Below are 18,096 nucleotides of genomic sequence, written 5' to 3'. Positions count from 1 at the left end.
TGGGTCTGCTGCAGAGGTCTCTGCCTGCCAGGGGGCTGGAAAAGGGCTCTGACAAGCAGGGAATTCAAGGGAAATCCTTGGGAAAGGCAGCTGCAAACAAGAGGTACAAGGTAAAAAGATTCTGCTACTGCTTTTTAATTCCAGCACTCAGCTTTTGTCAACAAATGTGTGCTTGAGCAGTCATGGTCTACACAGCCCTTCCTGCCATTTTTACAGCAAAAACATTGTGGTTTGGGTGTTACACATGTTTAAAAGCCCAGGATAAGAGGTCTGCACTCCTGCAGAGCATGGCAGAGAGGTCCCACTTTAGGGGCTGGAGACATGGGTTTTGACCTCAGAGGCACGAGGAGCTGGGTGCTGCTGGGGAGAAAGGAAAAAGCACAACATTTAGGGGAGAAAAAAAGAGAAAAGGGTAGTAATTTGGGAAAATCTTGCCCTTTAAGGCTGTCCACGCAGTGCCCTTGGGGAGCAGCAGGCCCCATGCTGAGGGGGGCAGCAGGGGGTGGTGGCAGTGGTGACAGACTGGGCAGCTGCAGCCCGGCCAGAGGAGCAGTGCTCACCCTGCCGTGGCCATGTGGGGCTTCCAGAGGGGCTCCCGGCTCCTGGCCACCCTGCTGCGGACCCCCCGGGCCCAGCTCTCCTCCAAGCCCCCCGAACACCCACTCTCTGCTGCTGTGAGTAGCTTGGGGGAAGCTAAAAAGGGGGGGTGGGGGGGGGTGCCTTGCTCCCAAGGACACGCTGGTTGGAGGGGCACAAATCCCCCTTGTGTTATCAACTAATTAATTTTTTTGGGAGTGGGAAGAGAAGGGGAAGGGGGGAAGGTGCCCCCAGAGCTGTGCAAGCTCCAGACTGCTCCCCCCAGCAGGGTGTGTGCCCTGCTCCCCCCCTTGGGCTCTTGCTTCCATTTTATTTTATCCTTTCAGCCCCTTTTTTAACTGTTGGGGTTTAGGGTACATGCTGAGGGTCCCCTGCATTTCCCCCAGGGAGGCTAAGCCATGGGGCAGCCCAGGACCTCAGGGAGGAGGTGGCAGAGGCACAGGCAGTGCCCCGAGGGACCCTGACAGCACAGAGACAGACCTGGGCCCCAGGTACCCCCATTTCATGGGACACTCACCCCAAAGCAGGTGTCCCCGTGGGCAAGGATGGGGTCTGCTGCCATTGCAGAGCCAGGGCTGGCAGGTCCCTCCCTCTGGGGATGATCCCCACCAGCTGCAGGGACCCTCCTGGGCTGGGCAAGATGAGCTTGGGAAAAGGAGCTTTTCACCAGAAATCCTGGCTGTTTTTTACCTTCACCCCTTGGCTTGTGGAGTTGACTCCCTGCTGCCTTTCCAAGGTCTGAAACAAAGAGCTTGAGGAGTCTGGAGACTCTTTTTCTAGCCAAATAAAAATGGGAATAAAGGTGTCAGTGAAAAGGGTTAAGCCCTAGTGCACCAGAAATAGAAGAGACTGCTGCTGGTTGCAATTCATACCTCAAAGTCATTTGAAAGTCAGGCAAGAGCTGCTTTGGGAAACCCTGGGAGGCCAAGCCCAGGCCTGGGTGGGTTCTGAAGGTCACAGCTGCTCTGGGTTCCCAGCGAGTACCGGGACAGGAGAAGCACTGGGAGAGGGAAAGCAGCCCACAGAGCACCCAGCCTGGCCAGTGCTGGTGGGAGCTGCTGTGCTCACCCATCCCAGCCCCAGGGGAGTGTCTGCCCGGCAGCATGGGGCTGGGAGAGCCAGGAGTGGGGACAAACCTGTGCCCGAGCTGTGGCACGGGTGGCAGCAGCAGTGAGCAGCTGTCCCCGCAGCCCCATGCGGGACGTGGGGGTCCTGCTGCCATCCCACTGATCCCTGTTCCCCCTCAGGAACAAGCCATTGCCCTCTCCGTCATGTTCGTGTCCTTCCTGGCACCCACAGCCTGGATCCTGGCACACGTGGAGTACTACAAGAGCAGGACAGAGTGAGAGGAACCACCCGAGAGCTGCAGCATGAGGAGGTGACCACAGGACAGGTCTTCACCGGGAATGAACTCTCTGGGTTGGGTCATTAAAGCTCACATTAGCAGTAATGGCCTGTTGGTTTTGCTTCCACTCTGCTGGTGGTGGGGGATGGATCTGTCCTGCTGCTGGGAATGTTCCCACAGGAGGCTGCAGCAGGGAGGGCTTCCCACTCCTGCTCCTGCCCGCAGCAGAGCAGCGGCCCGGCCCGGCGCTGCTCCCACCGCTAACAAGGAAGTGAAAATCAAATTAAATTCCTAGTGAGGAAACACCCAAAGGCTGCAAGGGGCACTGAGAGCAGCCTGCAGCCCAGGTGCTGCTCATCTGACTCTTCCTCCTGCACAAAGAGCCTCTTCTCCACCCCCAAACACCTCCCATGACTGGTATGAAGAGCCAGTCCAGCCCTGCTGGAAGGTTTGGGCAGCAAATAATTCCAGGGGTCTTGGAAAAACCTCTGGAGCAACTGTCCTTACTGCCCCAGAACTTCACACCCACTTCGGGGAGCTGCTCAAACATTTACATCCAAGCCAGCACTGCCAGCAGCACAGGAGGGCTGGCAGGAGGTTTTGATGCCCATCCCAAGGGACAAGCCCTGCCAAGAGACAGCTCTCCAGTCCCCAGCGGCAGGGACACACCAGGGGCACTTGTCCCTTCAAAGCCTTTTCCTGTCCTTTGCTAGGAAAGGACAAAACATTTCCCTGCCCAGAACACTCCTCGTGTGCTCTTCTGGGGTCAGTGCAAGTGGCCTCTGGAGGACAGGGTGACACCTGCACGGGAAGCCCCAGAGCCCAAGGCAGGGGAGCAGAGCAGCCCCACGGGCGCTGCAGGAGCTGACCCAGCAGGGGCAGAGCAAACCCAGCACGGGTGGGCAGGGAAGAGGCAGGAACTGGGAACCCAACTCCCAGGCAGGAAAGAGTTTAGGCCAGAACTGATGAGAGGCAGAAGGGAAGAGGGTGACCAGGTGCAGGGTCTGACTTTCTGGTGGCTTTGGTCTCCTTCACCTGCAGAGCAGCCCAGCCTCAGAACTGCAGAATCCTAGAGTGGCAGGTTGGAAGGATCATCTGGTCCAACCCCTTCAGGTACCACTACAGTTGATATGAGGTGGCTCAGCACCCTGTCCAGCTGAGACTTCAAACTGTCCAATGTGGGGGAATCCACCACTTCCCGTGGGAGATTATTCCAATGTTTGACTGTCCTCTTGGTGAAAAATTTACCTCTTGTGTCCAATGGGAATCTCCCCAGGAGCAACTTGTGCCCATGACCCCTTGTCTTTTCCATGGGACTCCTGGTAAATAGGGAGTCTCCATTTTCTTTGTGGCCACCATGTGCTTTCTCTGTCCCCTTGCTGGCACGAAGCCCCGAGTCAAGACAGAAAACCAGAACACACCCAGAATGTGAGAATTCCAGCAGAATCTTGTTAGTGACACCAGAGAGCTGAACTGGTAACCACAGCTCCGGGATCACCCTGGTGCAGTGAAGCAAGATCTGACCACAGAGATGTTGGCAGCAGCTTTTAAAAAATCCACTCGCCTCTGGAAGCATTTAGCCAGGGGTGTGAGCAGCACTTGGATCCATTTAAAGCTGCTATGAACCTCAGCAGTTTGCTGTTACTGCCCTACACTTAGGAGCATTATGCATCCAGATGGACACTTAGATGCAGCCTCCACTGCAGATCTGCATTCCTGGACACGCACAATTATCCCACATCCTGATAAAGGCAGCAGCAACAACAGGGGAAAACCCTTCCCTTGCAGAAAAGCTTTTGAAGTAGAAGTTATTAAGAGGCAAAACCAGACAAAAACTTGTCTCAGGCCTTGTCAGTCAGTGCTGCTTCCTCAGCTGCAGAAAAGATTAGTGTCCTGAAAAGGAAGGAAACTGACAGTAATACAGTACATCCTGAGGTACATGCGAATCCCACTGGGTATTAACAGCTGAGATCCTGCCCAGAGGGGTGTTGAGGTCTGAAACTTCAAGGGAAGAGTCTTTCTGAACAGCTCAGAGGCTTGACTGCAAGTGATGGAGAGGACAGACTACAGAAAAGGGAAGGCAGAGAAGTTTATTCCAGCAATACTGTCACACCTCACTGCAGTACAAAGTGTTGGTAAAAGACAAACACCCCCAAAAGTTTTTATATCCAAAAGGATATAAAAACACATCCACTGAGCAGCGATCCTGGGAGAACCCTTTGATGGAGTAAACAGTCCCTCTGCTGCAGGCGAGGAAGGAGAGGTGGTGGAGAGAGGGCAAACAGGGAGATGGAGTCAGTGCTGCTGCCTGGGGCAGCTGCAGGGGCAGGGGGAGAGGTCCCCAGGGAAGGGCACGTCCTCCCAAGGCAACACACCAAGCACCACCACACAGCAGGGTCAGGCACCTCCCCAGACGTGTGTGGGAAGGAGCTTCTGCTGCCCCTGCAGCACACAGCCAGCCTCACCCCCCACAGCCTGGGGACACCAGTGACACACCAGCCACCACCGAACCCCTGCCCCCTCCACCCCTGCCCCCTTCCACAGGAGCAGGACAGAGCTCTCGTGGCCAGAGCCACCAGTGCCAGCACCTGGGGAATCTTGACTCCAAGCACCAAAGGGTCACACTGCGAAAGGCCACTTGCTGCTCCCTCAGGAAGCTGCTCCCCCCCTGCCCACCCACCCCTGACACCCCAGCACAGCTGGTGCTGAGTGCTGCCAGCACCAGCAGCAGAACTGCTCTCCCAGGGGCAGTGCAATGTCCTCTAGGTCAGGATGTCATGAGCTTGGTGCTCCACCAGCATCTCCATGCTCCTCACGTCCGTGCACCAGAACTCCAGGCGGTCCTTCATCCCCTTGATCTGCAAGGCAAGGCCAGGAGAAGCTCAGCTGCTGGAGATGCAACATTCACCTTCATGACAAGCACCTGGGATCCCCAACACCTTCTCAAAACCCCCCACACCCAGAAGAGATGCTTCTTCACCTCTTTTACCATCAACATGGCAATGTTTCAAATCCAGCTGAAAAGCACAACAGGAATTGTTTGCAGTGACTATTCCATGTCTGGATCTTACTGGGATTTTTTTAAGGCCAGGGCACCCTGTACAGCCTCACAGTGTTTGTTGTGAGGAGGGAAGCTCAGCACCTCTACCACCCTGTGACCACCTCTGGCCCAGAAACACCAAGTTTTTGTTTCATGTATTTAGGCCACAAGCAGACACACAGATGCCTGCATCTCTCTGGGAAGCAGCATCACAACATTTCTGCTCTCTGGTGGCTTTTGTGGCTTTCAAAGAGAAGTGTCACAATCAACCTCCTCTGCTTCTTGACAGGTTTCTAACGATTTCCTGCAAAACACAGATACCAAACCCACCACAGACCTAAGGCAAGAGCCAAAGGGAACATAGAGTCGTGAGAAAGGTTAAGGTACTTCCTCATTCCCTCAGCACCTTCAAGCAGCACTAAGGAGACTAATCCCCAGCCATCACCCCTGCACAGTCCTTGTTTTCACTTCCGAGTCACCTCACACAAGAAAACAAGTCAGTGCTGCTTTGATATTCCAGCTGTTCATTACCTGTTGCAAATCCAGCACACGTGGTTGGACCCATGTCATGTGCACCTTCTTGTCCACTTCATCAATGCTGCCCTTCACCAGCCCCACTGACAGTGCCTTCATCACCAGCAGCTCCACCTACAACACAACCACCACCCCAGGGAACAACTGGGAGTCACCCAGTTTCCCCTCCCTGAGATGAACACCTTTGGATGGCACTAGCAGCCTCTCTCACACCCACCCTCCTTCAGGTTCTAGTACCTTGAGACTCAACATCTAAATACACAGGAGATGTTTCCTTAAGAGCAGATTTCTTCCCTTTGAAATCCCAGGAAGAACAAGGTAACTTCAAGTCAACATGGATTTGCCACGGGCAAGGTGACCAGTATGATTGCCTTTTTAAATTAAGTGACTTGTTCAGTGACCAAGGAGAGGGCTGTAGGTGTCCTGTGCATTTTAGCAAAGTGCTCAACAAGCCCTTCTACCACATCCTGGACAGGCTGATAAGTTACAGAACAGAGGCATGAACCCCAGGAGAAGGGGAAAACCAGCTAAACCCCCAAGTTCACACAGTGGTGGTTAGTGGCTTGAACAAGTCATGCTCCTCAGGGGTCTGGTAATTATCTTTTAACTAGCTGGATGACACTGTCACTGATGGCACCAAACTGGAGAACCTGACATTATGAAATCTTGATTTATCCTGCCTAGGTCAGAGGCAGCTTGGGGCTACCTCATCACAGCCTTCCTGTACCTACAAGGCAGGGGAGGCAGGAGGTGCTGCTTTCACTGGATGGACAGTGAAAGGACAAGAGACCACAGGCAGCATCTGCTTCAGCAGGGACTGTGTCTGGGTGACAGAAGAAAATTCTGCACCGTGAGAAAAACTAAACATCAGGGACATTTCCCTGCTGGAAACACTCAAGGCAGCTTGGCAGGGCCCTGCATGTCCTGATCCAGAGGCTTGCTTTCCACAGCAGGTGGGAACAGATGACCTACAGAGCCCTCTTCCAACTTCAGCCTATGACTAAGAATCTTCAGAAATGCATTTATCAAAAACCAGAGCACCCAGCAGCCAGTTCCTTCTTAAAAAAATGTCTCCAAATGCAGGAAAAGAGGGAAGAACCTTTCTACCCAGAGCCCACCCATGGGAGCAGATCAATCCAGACACTTCCAGGTCTCCAGGACCTGGACACTGGTGAGTTTGCCTAAACCTGAGCTCACCTCATTCACGGTGACTTTGGCACTCTGGGCAATCTCCTCAAAGCTGAGCTGCCTGTGATTGGCAGGCCGGGTGAAAGTCATCTGAACTCAAGGGAACAAAGCAGGAAATCAGCTCCCTCTCCCAGCTCTTCCCCACAGCTCCCCCTGTGCCCCCTGCTGAGCCCTCCTCTGCTGCAGCTCCTGCCTTTCCCCAAAATATTCCAAAGAAAAATGCACTGATGGCAGCAGGAGTCCCACCCCCTCCTCCTGCACACACCCCTGGCTGCTCCCAGCAGATTTCCTGAGTTCCATCATCACCCCCACATTAAGCAGATTGATCCCTGAGGGAACATCCCAGTGTGTGTCAAGGACAACACTGTTGGTGGCAAAACTCCCTCGCAGTGCAACACACCAGTGGAGTACCTATATACACACCCATTACCACCCAGCTGGGTGTGGGGTGTGTACACACAGACACCACCTTCTAGGTAACTCAATGTGCAAATTTTTCAAACAGGTGCAGGACCACAGAGGTTTATACTCCAGTATTCCCTGGAAAGAGCAGAGCCAAAGCCTCCAGTGGCAGAAGCTCAGCTCTTGAGTGCTCAGGGTTGCCAGAAGGGGAAGGATTTTCAGTCCTTAGGAGACTACGATTTTAAGACTGTTTTAGAAATCTTTGTTCCTTCCCCCCCTCCACATCCTGCCTGGAAGAGCACACCCTTGAACAACAAACAAGCAGCTCCAAGCTTTTTCCCGGGAGTACTTCCTTTGGGCACCACCTAGAGGCAACATCTGCAGGAACTGCTTAGACTCAGTGTCCCCGGAGCAGTGACCCAGTGTCCCCAGCAGAGGAGCAGTGCCAGTGGTGTGAGCAGCCCCTGCCCCTCCCCACACTCACACTCCTCTCAGCTCACCTCCATAAGACACAACAGCTGAATCTTCTGCAGCAGAAGTGTCTCGTTTGCAGCCAGGTCTGGCTGCAAGAGGAGAAAATGGAACAAGTTAGTTATTGCTTTTTGTTTCTCCCCAGGAGCAGCAGCATGGGCAGGCTGCAGGGACCCACCTGGGGACTCCTTACCCTCCCTTATGAGGGAGGGGGCTGCTACAGCCCACCCACTGCCCAGCAGTGGTTCCATAAGTGACCCATAAGAGCTGCACAATTAAATGCAGCACTTGGCACAGCAGGAACCTTCTATCACAGGCCACAGCCTGGTGCAAGTGGATGCACAAGCTGGCCTGTGAATTGCTGCTGTGCCAGTAGTTTCTGGTTCAGGGCAGTTAACATCCAACAGCACTGGCTTCCTCAGCCTTCCCAGCACACAAGGGAAAGCCACTGGAAGCAGTTTAACCCTGGGAACGAATGCCATTGGGGAATTTAAACCAGAGATTATCTCCAGATGCAGGACTGGGTGGCAGTTTGTCTGCCTGGCCCTTGGCTCACATGACACCTCCCTTTACTCTTCAACCCACCAGAGACAGAGGGAAGCCAAAGGAAAAGCCAGCAGCTCACACCAAGACGCAAGAAGCGCTGCCGTGCCAGGACCAAAGGGATGCTCCAGAGCCAGGGATCCTGAAGGCCAAGACCTGCAGACCCCCACCTGTCTCCTGGCACACCCAGTAGGGCAGCAGCTCCTGCCTCACCTGCTGGCCCCAGGACGACCTGAGGCCCTGGAAGGTCTCGACGTTGCCGCTGTTGAAGGCGTAGAGGGTGTCGATCAGCCACTGCCGCTCCGTGCCGCGCAGCGACTCCAGCACCGGGTGCATCAGCTGGGGGACAGGGGCAGCGTCAGGGGGGGCCGGCCCAGAACTCCCCCCCAGGGCCAGGCAGCACCACTCACCAGCTCCCCAAAGTTATAGACACCTTCCCCCAGGAGCCCCGCCAGGCCCAGGGTAAAGGCCCTTTCCTGCTGCTCCGAGACTGCAAAGAAACAAAGGAAAAAACCCCAAACGGCAACGGTCGGGCAAGGCAGCAGCCTCAGCCCCCCTCACCCTCCTCCCTCTGCCTGTCTTAAATTACCCTCAACTCTCCCCAGCCTGGAAGTCAGGAGCCTGCAGCACCACAGCAAGGGCCACTGTTTGCATCCAGAGTGAAGATTTTTGGGAAGCAGAACCAACCACCCCTTCTGGTGGGAGAGCTTCCCCCCCCTCCCACCACCTCAGGGCAGCTGAGGAGCTGAATCCTCCTGAGCCATTCCTGGGTGGGCTCCTCTTCTTCCCAGCTAGATCCCAACCAGAGCAGATTCCAAATACTGCTGGGAGGCCCTGCTCTCTGCCAGCACATCTAGTCGGGGTGAAGGGCAGGGGCTGAGGAGCAGGGGTGTGTGCTGGGGGGGTACCTGGCAGGTCCTTCACGTCGATGCAGCCCAGGAAGCGCAGGGCGTCCTTGTAGTAGCAGGCGTGGTTCCCCACGGTCTGGTGGTACTTGCTGGAGAGGTCGTAGAACCGGCTGTGCACAGAGGTCACCCCGGGGAGGTTGTTCAGCATCTCCTCCACCTCCTCGATGGTCTCCTGGCAGCGGGGGGAGGAGGAGAACCTGGTGCAGGTGCCCCTCACACACACACGTGCTCCCAGCGTCACAGCCACCCGGCGGGAGAGCGGGTGGGAGCACAGACACTGCCCCACAGACACTGCCCCACAGACACTGCCCCACAGCAGGTTAAGAAAAACCCACCCCACCACCTGCACCCCCAGAGGAGCCCCTGCAGCCCCACTGACCCACACCCACATACACACATTATGGACCCAAACCCACCACAGCTGGTACTTGCTCTAAGAGACATAAAAGCTTCACTGCAAGAAAAAAAGAAGCCACCTTTGCTTCAAGAGGGGGTTCTAAAAAAGCCAAGAGGTGAAAACCCCAACACAGCACAGGGATGAGAACTAATGACTGCATTGTTAGCAGGTCACCACCCTGCTGCTGGACTGAGGACACCCTCTGCACTGGGACTGGAACACAGCACAACATTCCTTCCCTCTTCCCACACCAGCAGCTGCAGGCACCAGAACCTGACCAGCCTTCAGAGATCTGCCCCCAAGTGCTAAACGTTGTGTTTTTATGGCCTACAAGAGGTAAGGCAGAACCCCAGGTCCTTCTGGAAACCCCAAGAGCTGCAAATTCATCATCCTCCCATTCAGCCCTGAAGCACAGACACAGGCACACCCAGGCTGCAGGAGCTGCTGGAGGTCACCAGCGTGGCCTGGCTGGCTCTGCTGGGGCTGTCCCCTCACCTTGGTGACCTGCAGGTCCCCGATGTTCAGCTTGAGGGCCCCGATGGCTGTTTTGCACAGAATGACAGCCTCATCACTGCTCTTCACCTGTGGGCACACAGAGGGTCACCCTGCAGCCAGGGAGAGGGGGCAGGAGGGTCACCCCACAGCCAGGGGGGCTCTTGCTGCTGCCTCTTCAGCTGCACCACGTACGCTTGCATCTAACACAACTCCTGGAGGGGGATCACCAGGAAAAGCCATTTCAAGAATACCTTTTCTCGAGTCTTTTCCAGAAAAGTAAGGGCCACGTTGGGATCTGGAAGGGAGGAAAGAAAAATAAGGCAGCATGATTGGAACTCCTGTGGAACTCAACCTCCCCCTACAAACGCAGCCTTTTGCTGGGAGACTGGCCTGCCTCTTGTACCAGTCGCCTCCCAGAGATGCTGCTCTCACAGGCCAGGCTCTGTGCTGCCCAGCAGAGCAGCAATTATTCAAGCTGGTGCTTTCCCCTCTCACCACCCCAGGCAGAGCAGAGCCCAGCACTGAAGGTGTCCCTGCTGCTGACAACCAGCCAGCCCAGCCAGGGGAACAGCAGCGCGAGGGGCGCGGACACGTACCTGTCATCTGCCGAACCACGTGGAGGATGATCTCCACCAGGGACAGGGGGTTCACCCTGCAACACAGAGAGGGTGGCAGCAGAGTCCCCCAGCAGAGTCCCCTGAGCCCCCCCCAGAGCCCACCCCCCAGAAGACACACTCACCTGTGCTCAAACTCGCTGATGAAGTTCTCGTAGAGCTGCGGGCACAGGGAGCAGTCAGGGCACAGACACCTGGTTCCAGCAGGGCAGCACTGGCTCTGCCCTGTGCCCAGCAGGGCACCACAGGCTCTGCCCTGTGCCCCATGCCCCAGCAGGGCACCACGGGCTCTGCCCTGTGCCCCAGCACCCCCCAGCACTGCCCACACCTCCTCCTTTCAGGCAATCCTCTCCCTGGTCTCCTGCCCCCAGCACCTCCCCAGCTACCCACGAGTCCCAGCACAAAGCTCTCCCCTTCCTCCACGAGGGACTGCCTCTAGAGACCCACTAACTTGGAAACATCTCCTGGGAAATGGGATTTCAGCTTAAAAACAGAGAGGAGAGTGGAAGCCCACGGCTGCCTGTACCACAGAAAGACCATGTTCTTCTCTGCACCAGGGGAAGCAGCTCCCTGAGGGGGCAACAACCTGAGCCCCCCAGGCCCTTGGCAGCACCTGGCAGCCCATCCTGTGCAGACCCCCTGGTGCAGAAGGGACAGAGAAAGGCCCCCTCATAGCTTTACAAAAAAATATCTGGAATAAATGAAACTAAAAAGCCATTTTGAAGCCTCCCACGTGGACACCTTTAACTTCAGCAAAGTTTTCACAGGCCAAGCAAACCCTGCACACTCACATCTCGTGCACACACCCCAGAAAGCTGGATTCACCCCGGCTCAGAGCTCTCCAGGGACAAGCAACAGGCTGCTTGTTTTTCACCAGAGCAAAAAATACCATCACTCCTCTTTGACCCAGAAAGAAAAAGGCCTTGGGAGCAACGGAGCACTTCACCTTGATGAGTCCATCTCCTTGGGCAAAGCAGGGGTCCTGCACGAAGTCCAACACCTGCAGAGTCAGCTGGTGCCACAGCCTCGGGAAAGAAGAGGGTCACTCGGGGGGCTCAGACCGAACCCCAGCTCCCCCCGTCGCACCCCCCGAGCCGGCAGAGCCCCCTGCCCGCGGCTGCCGAGCAGCGACGGGGGCAGACGGGAAACGACAAGCCGCGGTGCCCTCAGGGCACGACGGCAAAGCTGCCCCGAGGGCAACGGCGCCGCAGCCGGCCCCGCGGTTCCCCGCAGCCCCGCGTGTGCCGCGGCTGCCACGGCACAGGAGCGGCCCAGCCGCAGCCAGCAGGGCTCTGCAGCTCGGCAGCGCCTGCGGGAGCCCGGCCGGCCCCGCGGGGCGCGGGGGGCACAGCCCCGCGGCAGCGGCCCGGGACCCCCGGGGCGGCCTCTCCCGGGGCGGGCGCTCCCACCGCCTCACAGCCCCCCCCCCCGCCCCAGCTCACTTCTTGTTGTAGAGCTCCTCCAGGCGGTGCCACACGGCGGCCTGCCCCGGCCCCGCGCTCTGGCTCTGCTGCAGGAACCCCGGCACGTCCTTCATGGCGGCGGGATCAGCAGCGGAGCCGCCGGCCCCCGCGCCCGCCGGAAATGCACACTCACTTCCGGCGCCGCGCGGGGCGCGCTGGGTACCGTACAGCCCCGCGCCACCGCCCCCCCCCCCCCGCGCCCCGCCGTAGCCATGGCAACGCCCCGCGGTAGCCATGGCAACGCCCCGCCCGCCCCGGCCTGCAGCCCCTTCCCCAGCAAGCACCCAAAAACACCCCGAAATCACCCCAAAACCCGCCCGGACCGCCCAGCACCGGGGCCGGGGGGCGAGGCGGCGGCGCCGCGCGCTCCTACTCGGGGCTTTGCGGTAGCGGCGCGGGCGGGGCCCGGCGGGGAGAGCGGCCCCGGGCATGGAGCGGGGGGCTCGGCGGGGCGGGGGGCTCCTGGCGGCGGGTGAGGACCGGCCGGCCCCGGGGGAGGGCGGGGGGGGCGGCGGGGCGGGGCGGAGCGGCGGGAGGGGTCCCCGGGGGAGGCCCGGCCAGCGGCCCCCGGTGCGGCCCCGAGCCCCGCGCGGTGCTTCCTTGCAGCCTGGAGGAGCCTGTGGGAGCGCGGCCCCCGCGATGGCAGCGGCGGCCTGGCGGGCCTGGCCCGGCTCAGGTAGGGCTGCCGGGAACCGGCGCTGCGGGGATGAAGGCGGGGGAGGAGGGCCCGTGCTGCCCGCCGGGCCTGCAGCCCGGAGGGGCCAGCAGCGCAGGGCTCCGGGCTGGCGAGGGGCGGCGGAGCGGCCCGGAGCGCGGTGTCAGGAGGCCCCGAGCCCCCCGGGCCGCAGCCCCGCACGGCCCCGGGCTGCTCCTCGGGTCCTGCACCGACAGGCCCTGAATCGTCTGGGGAGACGCTGTGCCTTGGCTGATAGCGACTGTTCTCGGCCCCGTCTGTTGGTGGGGATGACCCGTAACTACTTGAGGCATTTGCAGGTGCAGCTGGCACAGAGCAGAGCCCTGGGGGGAGACAGAGGCCTGCAGATGTCTCTGCTAACCCGGGCAGGGCTGTCCCGGGGGGTCTGCACCCCCTGCTCGAAACTTCTGCAAATTCAGGGGACAGAAAGGAGTTCATACCCCAAGAGCAGTGCAGATCGGCTGTGCGAGTGGTCAGCCCCAGCGCAGCACTTCCCACAGTCCCTGCTGGGCTTTCTCTCCCTCCCACGCAGGCTCCCCGGGACCAGGCCCTTCTGCTTCTCTGCCGCTGCCAGAGCCGTCCTGGGCAGGGGCCGGCGGGGAGATGGTGGTGGGGAGCAGCAGCTCACCCTGCAGGACGTGGCGGAGATGATCCGGAGGAAGGAATGTCAGCGGGTGGTGGTGATGGCTGGAGCAGGGATCAGCACCCCCAGCGGCATCCCGGATTTCAGGTAAGGCCTCCAGGTCCCCCTCTCCCTTTTCAGTGCCGGCAGGGCCACGATCTTCAGCTGAGGTGACTGGTGCTTGCTGCTCCTCTCATTTGGTGTGCCAGGCTGGGGAAGGCACAGGAGTGTCCCTGCCCACTGACCCTCCTTCTCCAGCTAAAGGCAGGCTGGGATCAGCTGTTGGACCTTGGGCCATTTATGGAATCATGGAATGGTTTGGGTTACAAGGGACCTTAAAGCCCATCCAGTGCCACCCCTGCCATGGGCAAGGACACCTCCCACCAGCCCAGGCTGCTCCAAGCCCCATCCAACCTGCCCTTCAACACTGCCAGGGATGGGGCAGCCACAGCTTCAGGGTTAAGGGACTGTCCCCACTGCACCACCTTGGCCACCAGAGAAAGCCACCATGGCTGACGTGGGCTCGAGAGGCCCCAGGCAGAAGCCAGCAGGGCCCTCAGGGTGCAGCAGGGTGGCCCTTCTCCTCCTCTGACCACGGGCACAGCTCTGCAGCTGGCACCCGGTGGGGTGGCCCAGAGCAGGGGCACGAGGCAGCTCCTCCCTCTGCACAGGGGTGCTTTCAGCTGCTCTCTTGGCACACAAGGGACAGCACAGAGCAGCCAGAGGGAACCCAGGGGCTGGTGTCTGCCCTGGCCCCGTGGTGGGTGGCAGCTCTTCCTGCATTCCAGCTGCCAGCCCCCTCTCCCCACTCTGCAGGTCCCCGGGGAGCGGCCTCTACAGCAACCTGGAGCAGTACAACATCCCCTACCCAGAAGCCATCTTCGAGCTGACCTACTTCTTCATTAACCCCAAGCCCTTTTTCACTCTGGCCAAGGAGCTCTACCCTGGCAACTACAGACCCAACTACGCCCACTACTTCCTCAGGCTCCTGCACGACAAAGGGCTCCTCCTGCGCCTCTACACCCAGAACATCGACGGGCTGGAGAGAGGTGAGGTTTCCCTCCCTCAGCAGCAGAGTGCTGGGAAGAGGTGAGGGCAAGAGGCAGAGCAGGACTGGAGAGACGCCTGGTGAAGGTGGAGTTCCTGGTCCAGTCTCCTCGCGCTGAGCTGATCCTCTCCCCCGTGCTGTGTTGCAGTTGCTGGGATCCCTCCTGACAAGCTGGTGGAAGCCCATGGCACCTTTGCCACTGCCACGTGTACCGTCTGTCGAAGGAACTTCCCAGGAGAGGACTTCAGGGTGAGTGGTCACAGCAGGGCGTGGACGTGGAAATTAACACCAGGAGAACCTGTTGTGGGGCTGTTACCTCACCCTTCGGGCCAAGAGGTTTTCTCATAGAGGACTGGGTGTTGCTGTGAGGCTGTGTTGTGGTTCTGGCCCTGCTTGTGCAGGTACAGGCAGCCCCGTGACACGTGGTGCTGGCTGCTCTTGCTTAGGGGGACGTCCTGGCAGAGAAGGTCCCTCGCTGTCCTGTCTGCACTGGAGTGGTCAAGCCTGACATCGTGTTCTTTGGTGAGGAGCTCCCGCAGCGCTTCCTGCTCCACCTGACAGACTTCCCCAGGGCAGACCTGCTCTTTGTCATCGGGACGTCCCTGGAGGTCTGGGAACAGGAAACCCCCACTCAGAGGGGGTGCCCCACACAAGGCACATGGGAAACGGGGGCTGAGGGGGCTCTGAAGGGGGGGGGGGGGGTTAGAGGAGAAGGCAAGACACTGGGTTACTGAGGTAACGTTTGGGGTGGCAGGGCAAGAACTAGGGTGCATGCACTGAGAGACACTCAGAGAACCTCGTCTGCTGCTGGTGGAGCCCTGGAGAGCAGGAGATGAGTTGTGTGGCAGCGGAGGAAAGGCACCAGCAGCTGGTGGCCCCCGTGGCCCGTCCCGAGCTGGGGCAGCTCAGCCCGTCAGCCGCCGCGGTGTCACCGCCGGGTGCCAGCCTGTGGCGCGGGGTCCGTCCCGCAGGTGGAGCCCTTCGCCAGCCTGGCGGGAGCCGTGCGCGGCTCCGTGCCCCGAGTGCTGCTCAACCGGGAGCTGGTGGGACCCTTCGCCTGGCACCAGCGCCACAGGGACGTGGCCCAGATCGGGGACGTGGTCAGCGGGGTCGAGAAGCTGGTGGAGCTGCTGGGCTGGACCGAGGAGATGCAAACGCTAATGCAGAAGGAGAAAAAGAAGGTGGGAAGGGCTCAGAGCCCCGTTCCCCTGCCTCTTCCTGCCCTGTGCTGCAGCTGTTCCCGGGAGCAGGGCTGTGCTGCCTGGGCCCAGACTCACCGCGCCTGCAGCCTGTGGTAGAGACAGAAAGGTGCAAACAGTTTGAAAAGAGCAACCCCCGAGCTGTGTCTCAGCAAAGGTGCTGCAGAGCAGCGAGCTGTGCTGCTGGGGGGCTCAGGGGGATGGGGAGGATGTGGATCTGCCAAGCTCGGGTGAAATGGGAAGAACATGGAGAAGGCTTTGGATGAGGGAGTGGTGCCATGCTGCTTCAGGCAGGGACCCCTCCAGTACCAACAGCTCCTGAGTCCTGGTTTTTGCTGTTCCCAAACACACTGAGGAAGCTCTAGGGATGAGGTTCAGGCTCCAGGGAGCCGAGCCCAGCACCACCTCAGCGGAGTTTCTTCTCTCTGTACATTTAATTGCTTTGGTTCCACTTCCAGTGAGCTTGTGGTCCTTGCAAGAAGCCAGTCATGGCTGTAACCAAAGGTGCAAGGTGCCCAGCAGCAGCGAGGGTCCCTGCTCCACACACCGGCCACTAGGGACCCAACCCTCTCTCCCCCTGTGCCCTTCTAGCAGCTGGAACCCTCCCAGATCTTCAGACCTGAGGAACTAGGGGAGACCAAGTGCTTAACTACTTGGGAGTTTAGCACTCACCTTATTACTTTAGACCTGCTGGGAATATTTTGCCACATTTGGCATGCAACACTTTTTAAACTTACTTGTTTGTTTTAATTGAAGCAGAAGCTGTAACTTGTGGGCTGAGCCAGCTCCCCTGCTGGGGTGGGTGGGCACAGGGGGGGCTCTGCACCCTTGTACTTGTGACAGACACTGTCTGTGCACAGCTCTCCTGACCCAAGGATAACCTGGCTTCGGGATTCCAGTTTTGGCACTCATCTTGTTCTTTGCTCAGGGGAACAGGGATGAGTCCTTTGGGCAGGTCTGTGAGTTTTCACGCAAACCTGCATTTCTGTGAGCTCTGCCAGCCTCTGGGTCACACTCCTGCTGCTCCAGGGTGGGTCAAGCTGAGACCGACATAGCAGCGCATGAAAAGCAAGGCCCTACCCAGGGGGGTGGTGCTAGGAAGCTGCTGGCTGAGCTGGGGGCAGGAGGGTTTGGAACACCCTGGCAAACACCCTGTGCTCTTTCTATTTTTAGCTGGATGCAAAAGACAAGTAGGGCAGCTGGCTCCCTGCTGCTGGAGAGCAACCCGGGAAGGAGGTCATGCCTGGCAGGGCAGGGAGCACCAGAGAGGCACAGGAGAGGCTGGCCAGCTCCCAGGCCCGAGGGGATGCTCCTGGCTCTGTCCAGCCAGCTGGGAGGCAGAGCAGGGGCTCTTGCACACCAAGAAGGAGCTGAAGAAGCCCAGTGCTGAGCTGCCAGCTGGTTCTGCACGTGAAGGCTTTCCTGCCTGAGACCTCAGAGCAGCTGATGCAGCCGAGTGTGGGTCCCTCCTTGTCTCACCCCTCGGGGCCTGCCAGGAGAGCTCTGCTGTCACCCTGCCAGCCCCACAGGAGCTCCACCAGGGAGCAGCTTGCCCTGGGTCTGCCTGCCCCGAGGTGTCCAGCCCCAGGGGAATCACTGCAGTCTGGTCCGAGTTCTCCAGCATCCACCAGCTCCTCCTTGTGACCTTCCAGCTGCTCCAGCCTCGCAGTGTTTGTTCTTCAGATGAAATCTCTGCTAATTAGGGGATTAATGCCATGGGGGGGGGGGGGGCTGCCCCCCATTCCTGTTCAGGAACACCAGCTCAAGCTGCTGGAAAAGTTTTGAATCACTGTTAATTATTTAATAATAAAATGAGTTCTAATTCTTTTGCCAATGTCACCTAAGGGTTTTCCTGTAAACTTCACACCTTCTGTAGTGTTTGAACACTTCTTTTTTAATTCTTAATTTCTTTTGAACCGCAGACAGAGCCTTTCCTCCCTGTCCCTGCTGTCCCAGGCAGAGGCAGCATCAGCCAGAGCACGGCAGCCACGTCCTGCTCTCCCACCTGTGCAGGGCAGCTCCAGGTCTAGAACAGTCTCCTACCTGAAACAGGGCAGGAATTTCACCTCCCAGCACCCGGATCTGATCCCACTGGGAAGGGTGCTGGGGTGGTGTTTTCACACCAGACCCTGTTTTCCAGCCCCCAGGCCAGAAGCCCCCGTGCCAGGCTCAGCCTGCAGGCTGCCAGCCGGAAAGTTAGAGCACAACAACATCAGAAGCTTTGCATTGAAAACACCCCCTTACGCTTTTCCTTTTCCATGAAAAGGTTCAGAGAACTTAGAGGCCTGGAGGGAGATAAGAGGGAAGGTCTGCAAGGTTGGGTTTTTTTGCGAGCTACTTTACAAAGGAGAGAGATGCAGTTGGCCTAGAAACTCCAGCTGCCACACACGAAGGCTGTGCTGGTGACAGAAACCTGCCTGTGAATCCCAGAGGGTCAGCTTTACATCAATACTGGGACGGCCTGGAGCTGTAATCACAACTACTGAAGAAATCCTTCATCCCTGCAGGACTAACCTGAACAAGGCCTCCTACCTCC

General features: G+C 58.5%; 2 protein-coding genes and 2 long non-coding RNA genes across 5 annotated transcripts; 2 read left to right on the top strand and 2 right to left on the bottom strand.

The window, feature by feature from the left end:
• Positions 1 to 119: 119 nt before the first annotated feature.
• LOC127385749 (uncharacterized) lies at positions 120 to 1,835 on the bottom strand. The gene is made up of 2 exons (XR_007889747.1): positions 1,115 to 1,835; positions 120 to 357 (listed from the first exon to the last, which is right to left on the bottom strand). It is a non-coding gene; the product is annotated as an uncharacterized LOC127385749 (long non-coding RNA).
• Positions 379 to 2,047, top strand: LOC127385748 (uncharacterized). The gene is made up of 2 exons (XR_007889746.1): positions 379 to 674; positions 1,845 to 2,047. It is a non-coding gene; the product is annotated as an uncharacterized LOC127385748 (long non-coding RNA).
• A 1,964-nt stretch (positions 2,048 to 4,011) lies between these two features.
• Positions 4,012 to 12,130, bottom strand: PSMD13 (proteasome 26S subunit, non-ATPase 13). The gene is made up of 13 exons (XM_051621702.1): positions 11,977 to 12,130; positions 11,481 to 11,559; positions 10,660 to 10,694; positions 10,517 to 10,572; positions 10,172 to 10,215; positions 9,921 to 10,007; positions 9,029 to 9,200; positions 8,531 to 8,610; positions 8,334 to 8,459; positions 7,607 to 7,669; positions 6,714 to 6,794; positions 5,514 to 5,630; positions 4,012 to 4,800 (listed from the first exon to the last, which is right to left on the bottom strand). The coding sequence occupies exons 1-13, from the start codon at positions 12,069 to 12,071 to the stop codon at positions 4,705 to 4,707; spliced, it is 1,131 nt and encodes a 376-aa protein (XP_051477662.1). The 5' UTR covers positions 12,072 to 12,130; the 3' UTR covers positions 4,012 to 4,704.
• A 277-nt stretch (positions 12,131 to 12,407) lies between these two features.
• Positions 12,408 to 17,399, top strand: SIRT3 (sirtuin 3). Of its 2 annotated transcripts, XM_051621908.1 has the most exons (8): positions 12,408 to 12,469; positions 12,604 to 12,673; positions 13,224 to 13,421; positions 14,130 to 14,362; positions 14,510 to 14,610; positions 14,808 to 14,969; positions 15,333 to 15,542; positions 16,734 to 17,399. In XM_051621908.1, the coding sequence occupies exons 1-8, from the start codon at positions 12,427 to 12,429 to the stop codon at positions 16,752 to 16,754; spliced, it is 1,038 nt and encodes a 345-aa protein (XP_051477868.1). In that variant the 5' UTR covers positions 12,408 to 12,426; the 3' UTR covers positions 16,755 to 17,399. The 2 variants fall into 2 exon arrangements, with proteins under 2 accessions (XP_051477868.1, XP_051477867.1); XM_051621907.1 differs by lacking the exons at positions 12,408 to 12,469; positions 12,604 to 12,673 and having other exon boundaries at positions 12,961 to 13,421.
• The last annotated feature ends 697 nt before the right edge of the window (positions 17,400 to 18,096 follow it).

This window comes from Apus apus, chromosome 5 (genome assembly GCF_020740795.1).
Source record: "Apus apus isolate bApuApu2 chromosome 5, bApuApu2.pri.cur, whole genome shotgun sequence".
Taxonomy (NCBI): Eukaryota; Metazoa; Chordata; class Aves; order Apodiformes; family Apodidae; genus Apus; species Apus apus.
This window is presented reverse-complemented; position numbering and strand designations above follow the sequence as displayed.

What these genes read in the sequence shown, in the direction of transcription:
- PSMD13 (XM_051621702.1), bottom strand. Translation starts at nt 12,071, where the DNA reads ATGAAGGACGTGCCGGGGTTCCTGCAGCAGAGCCAGAGCGCGGGGCCG. An exon ending in GAGGAGCTCTACAACAAGAA is followed by an intron (nt 11,560 to 11,976) that starts GTGAGCTGGGGC and finishes TTCTTTCCCGAG; the next exon opens with GCTGTGGCACCAGCTGACTC. An exon ending in TGGAAAAGACTCGAGAAAAG is followed by an intron (nt 10,008 to 10,171) that starts GTATTCTTGAAA and finishes GTGTGCCCACAG; the next exon opens with GTGAAGAGCAGTGATGAGGC.
- SIRT3 (XM_051621907.1), top strand. Translation starts at nt 12,961, where the DNA reads ATGACCCGTAACTACTTGAGGCATTTGCAGGTGCAGCTGGCACAGAGC. An exon ending in CATCGACGGGCTGGAGAGAG is followed by an intron (nt 14,363 to 14,509) that starts GTGAGGTTTCCC and finishes GCTGTGTTGCAG; the next exon opens with TTGCTGGGATCCCTCCTGAC. An exon ending in TCATCGGGACGTCCCTGGAG is followed by an intron (nt 14,970 to 15,332) that starts GTCTGGGAACAG and finishes TCCGTCCCGCAG; the next exon opens with GTGGAGCCCTTCGCCAGCCT.